General features: G+C 42.5%; 1 protein-coding gene across 1 annotated transcript; it reads left to right on the top strand.

The window, feature by feature from the left end:
* The first annotated feature begins 79 nt into the window (after window positions 1-79).
* Window positions 80-16,625, top strand: LOC125879092 (uncharacterized). The gene is made up of 13 exons (XM_049560733.1): window positions 80-254; window positions 2,578-2,776; window positions 6,319-6,417; window positions 6,659-6,805; window positions 6,886-7,020; window positions 8,775-8,891; window positions 9,128-9,247; window positions 9,433-9,498; window positions 12,242-12,373; window positions 12,493-12,567; window positions 12,714-12,753; window positions 12,931-12,985; window positions 15,746-16,625. Exons 2-13 carry the CDS (start codon window positions 2,771-2,773, stop codon window positions 16,488-16,490), a joined length of 1,737 nt encoding a protein of 578 aa, XP_049416690.1. The 5' UTR covers window positions 80-254; window positions 2,578-2,770; the 3' UTR covers window positions 16,491-16,625.
* Window positions 16,626-18,069: the final 1,444 nt, after the last annotated feature.

Below are 18,069 nucleotides of genomic sequence, written 5' to 3' on the forward strand. Positions count from 1 at the left end.
TCGGTGATTGGAGGGAAATAATCAGTGCGGTGTTCTGATTGGTGGAAGAGGATATCAATCATCCAGCATTACACACCGGTGCACCGAGGTCTCTACAGGGTCACGAGTTATTGTGACTGTGGAATGAATGATAGGGCACATTGTGTTAATGTTTGAAAGTCCAGCTACATTTAACAGATAACATTCTTTATACAGTTTACTGAATACCTTTCTACAGATAATTTATAAACCTAAACACACAGACTGAAGTACAGGTAAGTAAGTTTAGTAGCCATATATATGTCAGTATGGTTTTGGCCTCTGCTTAATCAAATGTTGTACTTCTGGTGAAGAATTACTTGCATTTGGGAAGCCTAATAAATGTCAAATGTCAAATTAACACGGCCCAACCAGGCAGAGACACAGAAAGACCAAAAAAAGAGGTGCAAAGGAACTGCAACAAGACAAACTACAAAATGGGCAAAACAACCATATAAGACACACAATTATCTCAAAGACACCCACACAACTACAAGAAAATGCAAAAACCACCTCAAAGTCTGCAGTCTTTCACACAGAAATCCCACTATAGGGCTGCAACAAAGTCCCTGCACCTCACACCTGCCCTGTTTTGCTCGGTTCAATCAAACTCAAGTTCATTTGCCCCCTCAGTGCGGTTTGTTTGGGCAGGTGTGAACACAGCAATCACACTCAGGTGTGCACCAAAACAACCAGACTGAGACCTTCTTGAAGAGGTGGTCTCAGTCTGGTTACAAACAAACTCTGGTGCGGTTCATTTGTGGTGAGAAGGTGTTCCGACCTGGATGTGAAGCAACTGCAGTCACATGACACATTGTTTGGGTTAAACATGAGCATGTTACAGTCCTGGAGGATTATTAATGTGCACCTCCTCCTGTACTGCCTTAATATGCACATTCAGCACATCCAATGCATCAAAACATTGTTTTCTAGTTGGAGCTGCGCCTCGTTTTCAAACTGTATGGTTTGACTAAAATGAACAATGACAGCAATATAGTCCACGATGAGCAGCGCTAAAATCAACCTGCGTAGTTGTCCCTCCATTGTGACATTAGAAAGTCTTCTTCAATGTTTGCTTTACTTCCTGGATTTTTCCCACATGGAAATTCTGACCAATCAAGAGCAGCTTTCTCACACAAGACATTTGATCTGGCCCGCTTGTAAAAGCTGCCATGAGAACATGAACCAACTCTAGGCAATTATACAACTTTGGAACAACATTAGTCCCTGATTCGGACCAAAGCAAGACAACTCTAGGTGATCTGGTCCTCTGCTCTGAGAGTAAGGAGCTTCCGAATCTCATTGAGTTAGCACTAACTGCTAAGAGCTACTTTTTAAATCTCCCGCAGTTGGTCGCATGCACAACACGTTGTCAAAAAATCACACTCATCCTACCCATGATCCCGTCCCACTTATACAGATATCATTTCGGTGCTGTTACAAACCTTCGCTGCCACCTTAAAGGTGAGACAACTCTGACCCCCCATTCTGGGACCGTACGTTTTATACCAAATGGCAAGGCGGCAAAATGGTGTGAAATTCCTGCCTTGAGGAGGCAGTGAAAAGCAATTAGCAATTAGCTTACACCACATTTCTTGCTAGGTAGCAGACATAGCTACTGCAAAGACGGATTAAGTCAAGAGCAAGGGCCGTTACTTCCAGGAGCCGTTTGTATTTCTGTTAAAAGTGTAACCCATATGATGTGAGAAGCAGCTAACCCCCAGGTATTTTCACATCATCTAATCAGGCCCCCCATTCACAAATGTTTAAACACTCCCGTGCTAAGCTAAGCTAAGCTAAGCTAACTGTCTGCTAGCTAAAGCTTCATATTTACTGTACAGACATGAGGGTGGTGCCAAGAATGCAAATAAGCGCATTTCCCAAAATGTTGGACTATTCTTCGAAGATCAAACAGGAGGTGTCAGTGTCTGGAATAACTTTCTTAAGCACTCACTGTAACATGTAGTTATGAATGATGAAAGGAGAGTTTCAATTTCAAGCCACAGCATAAAAAATCTCAGGATGAGTCACCCAAGCCGTCACTCATCGAGCTGCCCTTTCTGACATAGGACAGTGACAAAGCGTGGAAGCATTTGCAGACAAGATCACACAACAGCCACTCACCTGACCTGTCGAGCAGGTTGTAGATAAATTCCCCAACACGGAAAACACGAAAACATAAAGACTGGCAAACACACAATCGTCCATCATCATCAATTAGACTGAGGTTTTGACAGTAAGAAAAGCTGGTCAGGCACAAGGTGAAGCATGAAGGGTTGAGACTTGGTGTTTGGTCAAGGTTAGTGTTAGTTTAGAGTTCAGGTTGGTGTTTGGCATGTAGTGGTGATGGTTAAGGTTAGAGTTAGCCTCCGGGGCACGACTGTAAGTCAATGCAATATCCTCATAACTGATACTGTTGACTGTGTGTGGGTGTAGATGCCTGAACGACAGTGTTGACATCTTTATTTTCCTTCTGTCCACTTGTTGTGTATGTCTATATGGAAGTTGTGCACGAAGGGGATCCACCCACACATTCTTTTCTCCATTGTGACGTTGCAGGGAAATCACACCTTTAGGCCTATTGAGACCGGACGACACAGAGACACAGGCATCTATGGCATCTGTGGACTGACGAGAGGACAGGCATGTAAACGCACCGCGAAATGTTGAGCCATTTCCTACACTGGATTCATAACTAAAGGAACAAGCGGAGTAGTGAAGCAGAGAAGACTGAGAACTGATCAACTGGAACATGACGGTAAGAATCAGCTCTTTAAATACTCAAATGCATGTTTTAGAGAAGAGTTGGGCCTGAAGGATACATGACAGACTCTGTCTGACATGGGTGTATCTGGTTACGCCTTGCTTCTCCTTTCTTCCACTGGTGTCACGCAGAGATTCAGAAACACGCCAATGTGGTGCCTCACATTTTAGTTGCATGCAATGGTGACATGTAACTAAGTACATTTACTCGTGGACTGTACTTAAAGGGATGGTTGGGATCTTTTGGACTGGGGTTGTATGAGATCTGTGATCAGTGTGTTACGAACAAGAGATGTTTGTCAGTGTGCTCCCAGTTTGGAGAAGCAGACAGGCGTACTGCCACAGAAGCTAAGCAACATACTGCTGTGGACAGAGGCAACAGCAAAATGCATTTCAGCCACCTAAAAAATAAATATTGGTATAAGTGTATGCTATATTTAAAATACTTTACCTTGCAGTCAGACAGTGATTTCCAGTGGGCAACTAAAGCCGTGATATCGCTCTCTTCAAAGCCAGACTCCATTAGGAAAAACAGTAATTTAACATCACTGACCACAGCAGCTGCTGGTCTACTGCTGCCTCATTCAGCCAGTTTGTTTGCGTTATTGTGTGACTTTGGCATTTAAAAGTGTTACTTTATAGTCACCAAAGTCACACAGTAACACAAACAAACTGACTGAGGCAGCGGCAGACCAGGCACTCAATATTTCAGTTGCAGTGTTAGGGCCGTTTCATAGTTGACGCACGCAACGCGAGCAAGTGGCGCAAGCGATGCAAGCAACACACTTCCTTTCATAGTCAACACATTGAACGAAGCGACGCGAGCGACACTTGAAATGCAATACATTGCTTGCGCAATAGGGGGTAGTTAGCTAGCTAGTATTGCTGTAGCTAGCTAGTACTGCTATTTTATTAGAGTGCAGGGCACTAGAACTGTCATATAAATGGGGGTGTGCCAGTACGAGTTCGCAAAGTTTTTCCTCCTCGCCTGCCATATTTCATACCTGCTTCTTCTGTGATTAACAAAAAGTGGTTAATTTCAAGTACGTCGCTTGCATTATCACCCCCCGCTGGCAACACATTTTCAGACGTAAGCACGCATTATGGTGGCCAATGTGTCTCGATACGTCCCAATGCGCTCGCGTCTGCTTGCCTTTGCATCGACTATGAAACAGCCCTTACAGTGTACGCTATATTGAGAATCGCTTCACTGCTTTACCTTGCTGCACACAGCCCGTTGTGATGGGGAGGCCCTTAGCAGCTTCAGTTACCTGTCTATACTTTCGTCAAAGCCACCAGACTCCATTTAGAAAAACAGTGATTTTAGCTCACTGAAAACAGAGCTGCTGGTGTGACTGTGGTGAATCTGAACTAACCCTGTTAAACGCCAAAGTCTCACGACACAAACAAACTGACTGATGGAGGCAGCAGTAGACCAGCATCTCTTGTTCAGTGATGTTAAATTACTGTTTTTCTCAGTGGAGTCTGGCTTTGAAGAGAGCATAGATGACGTCCGTCAGTAATTGTGGCAAGGTAGAGCTGTGAAAATATTCTACATATGTTGTACACTTAAAGAGATACAGTTATTTCTAGGTACACGGTTAAAATACGTTTGCATCGTTTAGCTTTTGAGTCAGTACTCCTGCCTCTTTCTCCAAACTGGTGGTGTGCCGACTGCTATCTATTGTGGCTAACACACTGAGTATGGATAAGTATCTTATACAACCCCACTTCAAAAGTTTTGAACCATCCCTTTATCAAGTGACAATGTCAATTAACCATGAAGATTTTGGCCCAAGTATTGTACAATCAGAGACAACGATCTTAAGTAACAAACCACTGAAATATGTAGCACAACACAGAGCAGCACTAATTATCGTGCAGGTAGCTCTACCAGTGTTGCGTGTGCGTGGTTTCCTGCAAGACATCCAGCCTAGAATTGTTTTTGTTAACAATGCACATCTCAGCTCAACTGGTTTCACATGCAATTTTCTCAGTGCATGACACTCATGTTTGTTTGACTGATTTATCGACACTGCTTAAATCTCATCATGTAATTGCACGTTGCAGTACTGTAGACACGCATATGTGTGTTTCTTTGAAGGATGTGATAAAGCTTTTATTTTACTCTGCTCTGGATTGGGAAAAGGGGTTTGTCTGAAATCAACAAATTGATAATCTGGAGCAAAGACAGCTACAGTGGGCCTTTTTCACTGCAGACATGTTGGCTTGTCGTAGTAGGAAAAGCACAGGACATCAGCTAACATGAGGAGGGTTGTGCTCCAGTTTCTTAAGGCCCTGTCCTGAAGAGAGTCCCTGTGTCAGAATATAGTTCTTCATTATTTCAGTGTAGTGCTTACATTTTGCAGATGTCGAGTTTAATTTGTTTTATATTGAATTACCAAACAGTAAACCTCGGGTCAGGCACGGGAACACTACACACACTATAACAGGGGGTTAATAGAGACCAAGCAGCTCATTTTTTGCCCCGAGGAACCCTCACAGATTAATCCATCTATGGTGGTTTCAACCACTTATGAGCATAGAATCAGAATCCAAAACCTATAAATTAAATTGTGGATCTGTGTAACAACTTACTCAAAATTGTTGAGGGGTTTAAGCTGCTGAAGGGCAGATATACGGTCAGTTTTCGTGCAAGATAATACCCCTCCACCACACCTCTGCTTCCATGTTCAATAAAAGGAACTGAACTGTCAGTTAGGCGCAAAACCTGGTTCTTCCCTGGTAATGGAAAACAAGAACACACATGTAACCACATAAGAGAAGAACAGCACAGTGATGCAGTGCACATGTAAGAATGGAGACTGTTCTCATGCACTGTTTGTACCTATACCTATGAAAAGTAATCCTCCTTAGACCCTGCGTCTTCATATGAGGACATTACACTTTAGGTTTAATGCACCTTATACTTCATTCTGCTCGACTTAGTCTGCAGCTGATCCCGACAGAAAAGAGGATAACATACAAAACCTGATCAAACTTTATGGTTGAAACTTGTTTACTTGTGCTTAATAACATCTGTAGTTTAATACTGCATATAAATCTTTAGCAGTTTTAGCAACAGTAACATGCTAAGATGCTGTCAATTAAAAATACTCACATTGTGACTGTTACACAGACAGCTTGGAGCTCTGAGAAATTGAAAGTGCACACCAAACAAAAGCTGGGGTCTCAGGAGGATATATATAAAACCCACGTAACTGGGGAGCACATGTGACAAAACTCAGTGAAAGGAAGCAAGTCGTGGTGGTGGTTGGCTCAAACAAACACAGGACGTTTCCCTGGGAGACTGCTCATAGTTTCCTGTGTGAAACTTGAGTTATTTTAAGGTGCATAGTTACCATGCTTCCTTTCCTAAACCTAACTTATGTAACTTTATTTTCCTAACTTAACCTCCATAACTCTGTGATATGTTGGGCAATTAAAAACCTATCAGTGGTTGTTTGTCAGCCTTTGCTCTTATCTTCATACTTCTAATATTAGACTGTTAATTTCTGTCACTATTAAACCCCACAGCCTCCCAAACCCCCCAGGACGAAGTACACCACCCGGTCTGCCATCGCCAGCTCCTATGAAGTCGTGCAGCCAACCTACGAAGACCCGGATGCACCAACGGTAAACATGAGTTCCTCTATCAGTGGTCCATCTGAAAGTATGAATTGATGAATGCTGGTATTTGCATGATATCACCTCATTTTATCTTCAGATGAACTGGAGACACTCAGAGTGGTGTAAACATAGAAATCCTTGAGCCTGACCTTAAAGTTTTAGGTATAGCTGTCATGTTTGCTGGTTAGCTGCTGCTGTTACGCATCACTGGAAATGTTGATTCACTTCTTGTTTTTTCTACTGTCAGCCTGCCGTCACCGTTGAAAAGCAGACAGAGGTTAAAGTCAAGCCTGTACCTCGTCCGCGATCTAAAACACTACCAACGTCCCAGTTAACCAACAACAGCATCACTGACGACTCTGCAGACACAACCAGCAATACATCCGATGCAGTGGTGAGTGATGTTGTCAGATTCACTCATGATTGTATATATTTTTAGTCATTATTAATGTTTTCACATCCTTCTGTCGTCAGAGTCCCCAGCCAAATGGATATCCTGAAGACTACAAGACGCCTTGCCCTGTCCGTCCTCCTCCCAGACCACCACTGAGCAGCACAGCAGCAGTCAACGGAGGCAATCACTACATAACTTCAATTCCTGAGCCAACTGTGAGGATATATCATATATGATATTTCATACAAACTAACAAGCTTCATTTTACTGCTTCAAACATGTCTTATTATATCACTAATCTTAAAGGAATAATTGGACATTTTTGGGAAATATGAGCTTTCTGGCTGAGAGTCAGATGAGAATAGTCCAAATCACAATTTTCACACACATAATGAATCACCACTGAGCAAACGCTCGATCGGTTTGTTTTAAGTCCACCTAAAAAAAATTAATATCAGTTTAAGTGTACACTGTATGTAGAATTTTGTCAACACTTCTTGCAAAAGAAAGATTCGAGCGCCGTCTTCTGTTCCTCTTTTAGAGAAAAAGCCAAGTCTAACTCGTTCATTGTAGCGGCCAAAGCTGTTTCAAACAACTGGTGTTCATCCGTAGCCATCTTGCAATGTTTACTGACTGATTCCGGACTTCGTTGTCGCAGCGCTGTCATCATCTGTTTAGCTCGCCTCTGGCCCGCCTATATCAGATACACCGATGTGATTGGTGCAGCTCGGTTTCATGGGCATAGGATGGATTTCCTGGATTTCCAGGGTAGTTCAAAACAAAGAAGGGGGGGTCAAAAGTAGGGCAGGCAGCAGGAAGGAGCAAGTAATTATTAGCAGACTGAGAATAGGTCACAGCCACTTGAATAGCACACTTTTTGAATCAGTGTAGAGTTAAAGGAGTCAGTGGAGCATATTCGTATTACTTGCAGGAAATATGAGGAAGAAAGAAGGGTAATGATGGCAGGACTACGGAGGGTAGGACAAAGGGAGGTTAGGATTAAGGATGTGCTTGAGAGTGGAGACACAGTGGAGGGGAGAAAGGTGATATTTAGGTTTCTTAAAGTTACAGGACTTTTCAGAAGACTGTAGAAACTGTAAAAGATTAGGATGGCAATGGTCAGATGAACTCAGCAACTCAACACCAAAGAAGAAGAAGAAGAAGAAGAAGAAGAAGAAGAAGATATTAGCGGTGAAAACAGTCCAAATATAGTGTACACTCACACTGATATTAATTGTTTTTGGTGGCTAAAATCTGTTTTGCTGCAGACCTTATCCGCAGCAGTACAGTAAGGCAACACAGGACACAAAATAAACACAGCAGTAAATGTCAGATAGGTCGGACCGCCATGTTTAACTACGTATCTTTAAACGTTACAGTTATGGCTGAGAATGAACAGAAATTCACATATCTCTGCAATTCAAATCAATCGCAAGTTGTCTACCCAGTAGTGTTTGGTCTATATCACTCTTGACTTTTTTTTTTATCACTGTGTTGCCAGGCAACCAGCAGGGACTACAGGGAGTCACTGCCTCCAGCCGAGAAATAGTCAGTCCCCTGCAAAGTGCCATTTTTACCCTTAGGTCTTTGTATGGATTAACAAAATGAGATACATGACAGATAAATGAGAACATATTAAGCAGTGGGCTTTAGAGGTCCTGGTCGCCAGATTTTGTTCCTTGGACAGAGCCAGGCTCGCTGTCTCCCCAACAGATAAATATGAGAGTAAGCACATTTCTCAAAATGTTGAAATGTTCCTTTAAATTTTGCTCACATCATAATGTTTTTAGCAACATAAATGAGTGTGTGTTTTTAATATTGACCTTTAGAATCTAAAGCTGGACACAACTAAACCCTTCACATACATTTTTTCAACTCTTCCAAACAGCTGTGATTCACTATCAGCACTGAATGACACAAGGGGCAACTAGAGAGACTATAACTTCCTTCTTCTTATTTTCTCTGCTAGCCTCCAGCTGTCAGTGCTGAGAAGACACAGCCTGCTCCTGGATGGCGGCCTGAACGCCCCCCTCTGCCCTCCGTCTATTACGATTCACCACGTTGTACAATGAAGTTAAAACCTGAGGTAAGGGCGAACATGTTTCACCTCATCCCAACCTTTCTGCAACACGTTAGACTTCTTAAAGACACATCTGAAGGTGACTGACAGTCATTTCTGAGTTGTCCCAAAAGCCTTGTATACAGTGTATACGGTACACTATTAACAGATTAAAAGCTCACCTTTGAATCAGCTGTTCCTGGTTTAAAAATGTGAAATATGTTTAATAATGTTTTTGCCTTGTTAATATTTTTCTTGGATAGAGCGACACTGATGAGAGTCAGCCATCCAAATGTTCCTACGTCAGCTCTACGCAGCAACCCCCAGTCTCAGCAGATGTCTCTGAAGAAGAGGGGAACCTCTTCGGGATTTACAGAGCAATGGTAAACTTCAAGCTAAAATGTGTGCACTATGGACTCAGTGTTTGCTATGAGTTGGGGTAATAAATTAATATTCCAACTCAACAATCAGCAGCATGAATACAAAAACAAATGTTGGAGTATGTTCAATGTTTTGATGATATTTACCTGGAGTATTTCCCCACACTGTGAATGCCTTTGATTTTCAGCCCGAAGACAGACCTGTAGTTCCGCCCCGACTCTGTCAGTCCACCCTCCCCTACTCGCCTCCTGAGGTATGTGAACCCCTGCAGACTACAGGTGATGAACCACGCTTTGACAGGTGCCAAAAAAAAAAGGAAACAATAGGTGCGGAAACACATGCGTTTGGCAGGCTGTCATGGAAAATCAGTTGTGTAAAGCTTCACTATGTTTTGCTGCATTTTTTTTTTTTGCTGTTCAGTGACTGTGAAATGCAGAGCTGTTTGTACTCGCAACAGAGAGTGACATCCACGTTTGCTGCACCAAGCTGATACCACAACTACCAATATGACTGTTTGGTTGTTAAAATCTGTTTGTGCGCACCTTTTACAAGACAATCCATCCACCTGACAGGTGTGGCATATCATGCTGCAGATTTAACAGCATAATTACACACAGGTGTGCCTTGGGCTGGTCACAATAAAAGGCCACTTTTATTGTGACCAGCATAACACCATGCCACAGATGTTGCGAGTCATGAGGGAGTGTGCCATTGGCATGCTGGCTGCAGGAATGTCCACGAGAGCTGTTTATTTCACTGACATAAGCTGTCTCCAATGTGGATTCTGAGAATTTGGCAGTACATCCAACCAACCTTAGACCATGTGTAACCACACCAGCTCAGGGCCTCCACATCTGGCATCTTCACCTGCAATATAGTCTGAGGCCAGCTACCTGAACAGCTGATACAATCATCGGTTTCTCAAGTGAGGAATTTCTGCACAAACAGTCAGAAACACACTCAGGGGAGCTCATCTGTATGTTCATCATGTATGTCATAACCGACTGAATGCCATGTGTAGCCCTAGTCACGTGTCTCATAAATATATTTTATTCAAAATAAAACTGCACATTTTAGAGTAGCCCTTTATTGTGATGATCCTAAGGCACACCTGTGTAGTAATGATGCTGTTTAATCAGAATATTGTTATGACACCTGTCAGGTGCCAGTTGTCTAATCATCAGCTCCATTTCACTTTGTAAAGAAAAACTCACCTGAGAATGAGTCTTTTCTGCAAATCATGCATGCATTACATTTGCATGTTTTTATACGTATCAGCATTTTCAAAGTGACATAATATAATCCAAATTTGTCATCTGGAAAGGTGGAGGGAATGGTGGATGGCGTGTCACTGAGGCGAGACACCTGCCACGCTGTGTTCCAGACCAACAAATATTGATTTAGCGAGTCATTGCTGTGTTTCCAGCGGCTTTTCAGACCCCAAATATGGGTGTTTTTTTAGAGACCCGGAGGTGTATTTTGAGCGGCTTTTTAGGCATGAAAAGCAGTTGTTTTTCACCAAGATGTCACTGCTTTTCAAGCCAAAACATGATCTTTCCTTAACCATAATTTTGTGCCTAAACCAGACCACATGTTAACCACAACATTGTTGAATGCTGAAAGTTTCAACTTATCCGCCACATGTTAACTCGTAAATGACCTGTAAAAATCTAAGAAAAAGCAGCAACAGAGTCATCTCTACACCAGCACTTTTAAAGGCTCAACCTGCTTCATTCTCTGCTGTTGTTTTGACACAAGCCTTCAGTGGTGTCCTTCCGTCTTTCACTCTAAACCACAAACATCGATCTCATGATGATGTTAGCAAAAGAAGATTCATCCACTGGCCACCATGTCTGTCTGTCAAAGCCATCATCTTACTAATGACGAAAACTCTAAAACTCTGTCTGTGTGTCTGTTCCACGTGTTTCTCCTCACTGACTTGGTCAATCCATGTGAAATTTGGCACAGTGGTAGAGGGTCATGGGAGAATGCCAATGAAGCAATATTACATCAATCACCAAAGGGGGGCGCTATAGCAACCCATTGAAATGTCAAACTTTGAATGGGCATATCTCATGCCCCGTATGTCGTAGAGACATGAAACTTTGCACAGAGATGCCTCTCCTCACGAGGAACACATTTGCCTCAAGAACCCATAACTTCCAGTTATATAGATTTTCCGCCATTTTGAATTTTTTGAAAAACACTTCAAATGGATCTCTTCCTAGGAAGTTTGAGCGATCTGCATGAAACTGGGTGAACATAATCTAGGGAGCAATATCTAAAGTTCCCTCTTGGCAAAAGTTGGAAAACTTCCTAAAACTGAGCTTCTATAAGGCAATGAATATTGCGAAGGGCGTGGCTCATCACATAAAGGTGTAGAACATCTCAAGGGTTTCACCCATCACCACGCAACTTTGTAGGCATATGACCACACATAATCTGAGGGGACCCCTCCATTATTGACCCCATCAAACAAAATGGGGGTGCTAGAGAGCTCATTTCTTATCTAGGCCTAACCGCCATATGGATTTTTACTAAACTTGGTAGATATGTAGAACAGGACGCCTCAAGGTGACTGGAGAAATTTAACTCTAATTGGCAACTGGGTGGCGCTATAACAACAGAAAAATGCTTACAAATGGCTAAAATGCGACCGATCGCTGTGGCTCCCCCTGTGGACCAATGTTGGTGTTGTTTCTAATGTTTGGTATGACTAAGTGATGGTATGGTATGCTGTACATAATCATGGAAACTGTCAGTGTGTCATTCTGTCAGTCAGTCATTCTGTCTGTCCCACGTTTTTCTACTCACTGACGTGGTCAATCTATGTGAAACTGAACATAGGCATTGAGGACTGGCATAGGTAGAAGGTGACAAAGCTACCAATGGGTATGGACTAGTTTATTATTACTAGAATTCTCTGCAGAAATGTCACTGTTGCATCTTTGTGCAAGAGAAGTGATAAACAACTTTATTTTCTCTGTATGTCACAGGGGAGACCACCACGTCCACCTTCATTCACCCCACCGGCCCCACCTTCAAAAGGGACACTATCAGAGGCATTGTACAGTGAGATAGAGCACCGTCCCTACCTGGACGTTCTGCCAGAGGACGGAGATCAGATGGTGAGAGACACACTGTTTACACACACACACACACACACACACACACACACACACAGAGCTGTAGACACTGTTGTGCTTTCATTTATTTCTGACTCATTAATCTCTGTCTGTTTAACCAGACACTAGGGACTCCAACACTCCGCTACCAGACTGACTGTTACTCTTCTCGCCAACAGACCATGGAGGACTCAGAGGTACAGCTCTGCCCCTCTCATTCACCTCCAAATAAACTGTGATTTAACACTCTTTAATTAAGTATAAAGCTTGAGGAGGTTTCATGTGTAAAATCTGTTGTCTTTCTGTGATAGTTTCTAATAAGAAAATAACCTGTTTCCCTCAGGACATCATCGGGATGTTGAGATGGTTGAAAAAAGTGTCAAGTAAGTACAAAATGTTCTTTAGACAGATATTATCTAATTTTTTGAAGACTATAGAAGCATCAAACATTATTGTAATGACTGCCAATAATGTGTCAGTGTCCTCAGTAACAAAGAGCATTATCATTAATCAAAGTACATTACCTAGTCTGATCTGTGTCTGTGCTGTGACTCCAACAGAACCTGATTACATGACTCCACCTGTATATGGCCTCAGTATAGACGAGGAAATCAGGTAACTACACAGAAACCATCACATGAATTGCTTCTTGTTAACTGCCCATTAGTTTTGTTCTACCACTATCAATATATAAGCACACATGCACTATTCTGTCGTATCCACATATGTAACTCATGTATATAAAGTAGCTTGTTTTATTAATAATTCCATTTTCATCCCTGTAACCGTTGCACTCAGCACCACTGCACTATTACTGTTTACAATATATATCTACACACATGTTCTGTCCATAGAACGGGGTAGCATGCCAACATTTCCAGAACGAAATAGCGTGTTTGTGCATTCAGGCAGCCCACCGGAACGACACTCCGCTGTGCTTTTTTTCCTCCAAGCGAGGATTAGAATATACGCAGTTCACATAATCCCATTGAAATGAACATACAGTACAGGCCAAAAGTTTGGACACACCTTCTCATTCAATGCGTTTTCTTTATTTTCATGACTATTTACATTGTAGATTCTCACTGAAGGCATCAAAACTATGAATGAACACATGTGGAGTTATGTACTTAACAAAAAAAGGTGAAATAACTGAAAACATGTTTTATATTCTAGTTTCTTCAAAATAGCCACCCTTTGCTCTGATTACTGCTTTGCACACTCTTGGCATTCTCTCCATGAGCTTCAAGAGGTAGTCACCTGAAATGGTTTTCCAACAGTCTTGAAGGAGTTCCCAGAGGTGTTTAGCACTTGTTGGCCCCTTTGCCTTCACTCTGCGGTCCAGCTCACCCCAAACCATCTCGATTGGGTTCAGGTCCGGTGACTGTGGAGGCCAGGTCATCTGCCGCAGCACTCCATCACTCTCCTTCTTGGTCAAATAGCCCTTACACAGCCTGGAGGTGTGTTTGGGGTCACTGTCCTGTTGAAAAATAAATGATCGTCCAACTAACGCAAACCGGATGGGATGGCATGTCGCTGCAGGATGCTGTGGTAGCCATGCTGGTTCAGTGTGCCTTCAATTTTGAATAAATCCCCAACAGTGTCACCAGCAAAACACCCCCACACCATCACACCTCCTCCTCCATGCTTCACAGTGGGAACCAGGCATGTGGAATCCATCCGTTCACCTTTTCTGCGTCTCACAAAGACACGGCGGTTGGAACCAAAGATCTCAAATTTGGACTCATCAGACCAAAGCACAGATTTCCACTGGTCTAATGTCCATTCCTTGTGTTTCTTGGCCCAAACAAATCTCTTCTGCTTGTTGCCTCTCCTTAGCAGTGGTTTCCTAGCAGCTATTTGACCATGAAGGCCTGATTCGCGCAGTCTCCTCTTAACAGTTGTTCTAGAGATGGGTCTGCTGCTAGAACTCTGTGTGGCATTCATCTGGTCTCTGATCTGAGCTGCTGTTAACTTGCGATTTCTGAGGCTGGTGACTCGGATGAACTTATCCTCAGAAGCAGAGGTGACTCTTGGTCTTCCTTTCCTGGGTCGGTCCTCATGTGTGCCAGTTTAGTTGTAGCGCTTGATGGTTTTTGCGACTCCACTTGGGGACACATTTAAAGTTTTTGCAATTTTCCAGACTGACTGACCTTCATTTCTTAAAGTAATGATGGCCACTCGTTTTTCTTTAGTTAGCTGATTGGTTCTTGCCATAATATGAATTTTAACAGTTGTCCAATAGGGCTGTCGGCTGTGTATTAACCTGACTTCTGCACAACACAACTGATGGTCCCAACCCCATTGATAAAGCAAGAAATTCCACTAATTAACCCTGATAAGGCACACCTGTGAAGTGGAAACCATTTCAGGTGACTACCTCTTGAAGCTCATGGAGAGAATGCCAAGAGTGTGCAAAGCAGTAATCAGAGCAAAGGGTGGCTATTTTGAAGAAACTAGAATATAAAACATGTTTTCAGTTATTTCACCTTTTTTTGTTAAGTACATAACTCCACATGTGTTCATTCATAGTTTTGATGCCTTCAGTGAGAATCTACAATGTAAATAGTCATGAAAATAAAGAAAACGCATTGAATGAGAAGGTGTGTCCAAACTTTTGGCCTGTACTGTATATATTTTTTAAAAGTTTAAAGATCCACTCATTACTAAAAACCTGTGTCATCCAAGAGAGACAAAAAACCCCAACTAAAGCGATGGTCAAAGCTGTCATAATGAAATATAAGGTGTGTTGATGGATTCACGTCATCAACTCATGCATTGAGTAACATTACAAGTTAACGTTCCACCTTAAAAGTCGCCGGCAGTCGGCCCAGTGAATGAAGTTATTTTTTCTCAGACTCCAGCTGCTGTGAGAGGCAGCAAAACATCCTTTCATTTTATAGTTACAGTTTACTAATAAAACTCTCCACAGTATGAACAGTGGTTACATGAGCCTCAAAACCAGACACAACTCAGCCCTGAGCAGAGTGACCGTCCTCTACTGACCAATCAGACTGCAGTGTTCACAGCTCCACCTTTTAGTACCACATCTGTGTGCTAGGTACCCCAACAGAGGGGGGACCAAACATGGGGACGCTAAGGAACGGTTCCACTGGTACCATCCACAACTTTTCACAGTGGAAATGTGGAAAAATTGCGTACCGAACTGAACTGAACTGAACTGAACTGAACTGTACCGTACTCCTCGGTTGAAACGGGGCTTTAGAGACTCCTCAGGTTAATTAAGTTAATTTTATATAAAGTTACCATCTGTAGCTTGAAATGTGACAATTGAAGGTAAAAGGCTTAACTATTTCAGGATATCAAATTTAACTTAATGAGCTGGATAAAGACATGATTGTCGTCTCTCTGCAGGTCATTTAATCAGAGAGCCATAACTGTGAAAAAGGCCCTGCGTCTCTACAACCGCCTCATGATGAAACACAACGAAAGCTTGCGAAACATCATCACAGAGTTCAACTGCATTGCTGACAACCTGGACAAGTTAAAGAAGAAGACCAAAACCATGGACATTGCTGGCGGCACGACAGGAGCTGTTGGAGGGATGACTGCAGTTTTGGGTATCGCCTTGGCTCCTGTGACCTTTGGTGCCTCGCTGATCGCTACAGCTGTTGGCGCTGGTATGGTGGCGTCCGCTGGGGGCATCGGCGCCCACACTGCAAAGACCAAAAAGAACATGGTGAACAGGATGGCAGTTGAGAAACTCGTATACGACTATAAGGGTTGTATTGTTGACCCGGAGCACTGTCTGGATTTTATCCTGTCTGGGATGAATGAGCTGCGGCGGCACGACATTGCCAGGATACAGAGGGCGGGGGCGCAGCTGGATGCAGTGAAGATGGCACATCTGTCGCAGTCTGTGTTTAGAACAACCATGAGCAATGATAGGCGGACTCCTGTTGTACACGGAGCTGGGATGGCATCTGAGAGACTGCTCATGGCTTTTATCAAGGAAATGGATCAGTATTTTTCAGAGAGGGATGAACAGCAGCTGAAGAAGTCGAATAAGAGCAGGTTTTCTGGTAGAATTCGCTTGCTGGCGAAAAATCTGCAGGATGAGCTGGGTCACCTCAATCATATGTGGGAACTGTTCGGTTGATTCGAAGAACTTTTGGTGGTTTGAGTGTGTTTGTATGTGACAGTGTGTCTGTGTGTGTGAATGAGAGAAAGAACTATGTTTAACAATGTATTAACTGAAGATCAAATACTTAATTTACCTCTTATATTTTAATAAACATTTTATATTTGTAAAACCGAGGCTAATGTGCAATTTATTAAAGCCAGTATTTAAAGACATACTATGAAGGATTTGTTTTTCTAAAAAAGAAAGTGTAGATTCATACACAGATAATCTCTCAAAATCATCACTTATGTATTGTATTTTCTTATTTTCTGTGGTTGGGACATTTATGGGCGTGTCCCCCTACAACGTCTCAGGACAGGTTGGGGCTTATGGTGCGTTCGTTTTGTACTCGGTGGTAGCCTTGCGTACCAGGCTCTTCACGTACGGCAAAGAGCCTGGTTTCCATTCATTCTGAATTGTGTCTGGATTCTGGTTCCGGTCTAGAGAGTGGATCTGGAATTCACCAACTTCACCAAAATAAAAGTGTTCACCAAAGTAAAACTTTAAATTCTGGCGCATTCTGGAGTATAGACAGCTTCAAAACTATCATGCCCTCCAACTGATGAACGCTGCAGATGAGGCTGACCTAATGTAAAACAAATAAGATAAAACTGCTATAAACAGTGCTTTAGCAGAGTGTTTACTCACTATGTATGTGACCGGCAGCCATCTTGAATTTGTAAGTTGGGGTTGATGTGGTTGCTCTGAGTTTCCGAGTTGGAAATCCGATCTCAGGGTGCGTTCGAGTTTAAACTTCTGACTGGGAACTGGGAATTTCCAACCTCCAAGTACAAAACGAACGCACTATCAGTAGAAGCGTAACGACAGGTGCCAGACCAAAACAAAATATAGTAAGGCGAAATGCCAGACAAGGGTGAATCTGGGGTTGACTTTTACTTTCAAGTTCGCTGGTGAGTGCAGTTATTAAGTAGTAACAGATTGCTCCAGGGATGACATGTTTATGCAGGCCGATGCAGAAGCTAGCATCACCCTGGTTTCCTCATGGAAAAGCCCAATGGATTTTTCCATTTGATTTTGGATTACTGATGAAAATAAGCTCAATGGCAAACATTTATGATACTTACATGTTCTATCCAGCAAAATAAGCTTCACAAATGAACAACCATGATTACTGACGTCTAAATGCAACCACCAAAAGTAAAAAGCTGACACCTAACGTCACCGCCATAACAAGATTGTAAAGCCATGTTTGGCGTGGCGCGGCATGGCGTGATGATGTTCTGTTCAAGTTCAAGTTCAACTTTATTGTCATTTCCACACACAGAGTACATAAATTGCGCTTTCTCCCAGCCCCAAGGTGCCATCCTACACTTACAAAACATAAATATATATATTATATATGTGCATATGCACATACATTTGTATATATACAGATAAATAAAAGCACACTTATAATGTAAGGAGCACTAAGAGGCGTCTGGTATCTAAAGTGCACAATGGAATAAATGACCGGTTAAATGGATATGAATATAGATAAATAGCAGTGTAGCCGCCTTTCTTTAAGACACATAAAGCTTCAAAATTCACTGGTGGA

Source organism: Epinephelus fuscoguttatus, linkage group LG19 (genome assembly GCF_011397635.1).
Source record: "Epinephelus fuscoguttatus linkage group LG19, E.fuscoguttatus.final_Chr_v1".
NCBI classification, from domain to species: Eukaryota; Metazoa; Chordata; class Actinopteri; order Perciformes; family Serranidae; genus Epinephelus; species Epinephelus fuscoguttatus.

Excerpts from the sequence above, each read along its gene's own strand:
- LOC125879092 (XM_049560733.1), top strand. Across the intron at positions 9,248-9,432 it reads TCGGGATTTACAGAGCAATG|CCCGAAGACAGACCTGTAGT; the intron begins GTAAACTTCAAG and ends TTTGATTTTCAG. Across the intron at positions 12,568-12,713 it reads AGACCATGGAGGACTCAGAG|GACATCATCGGGATGTTGAG; the intron begins GTACAGCTCTGC and ends TGTTTCCCTCAG.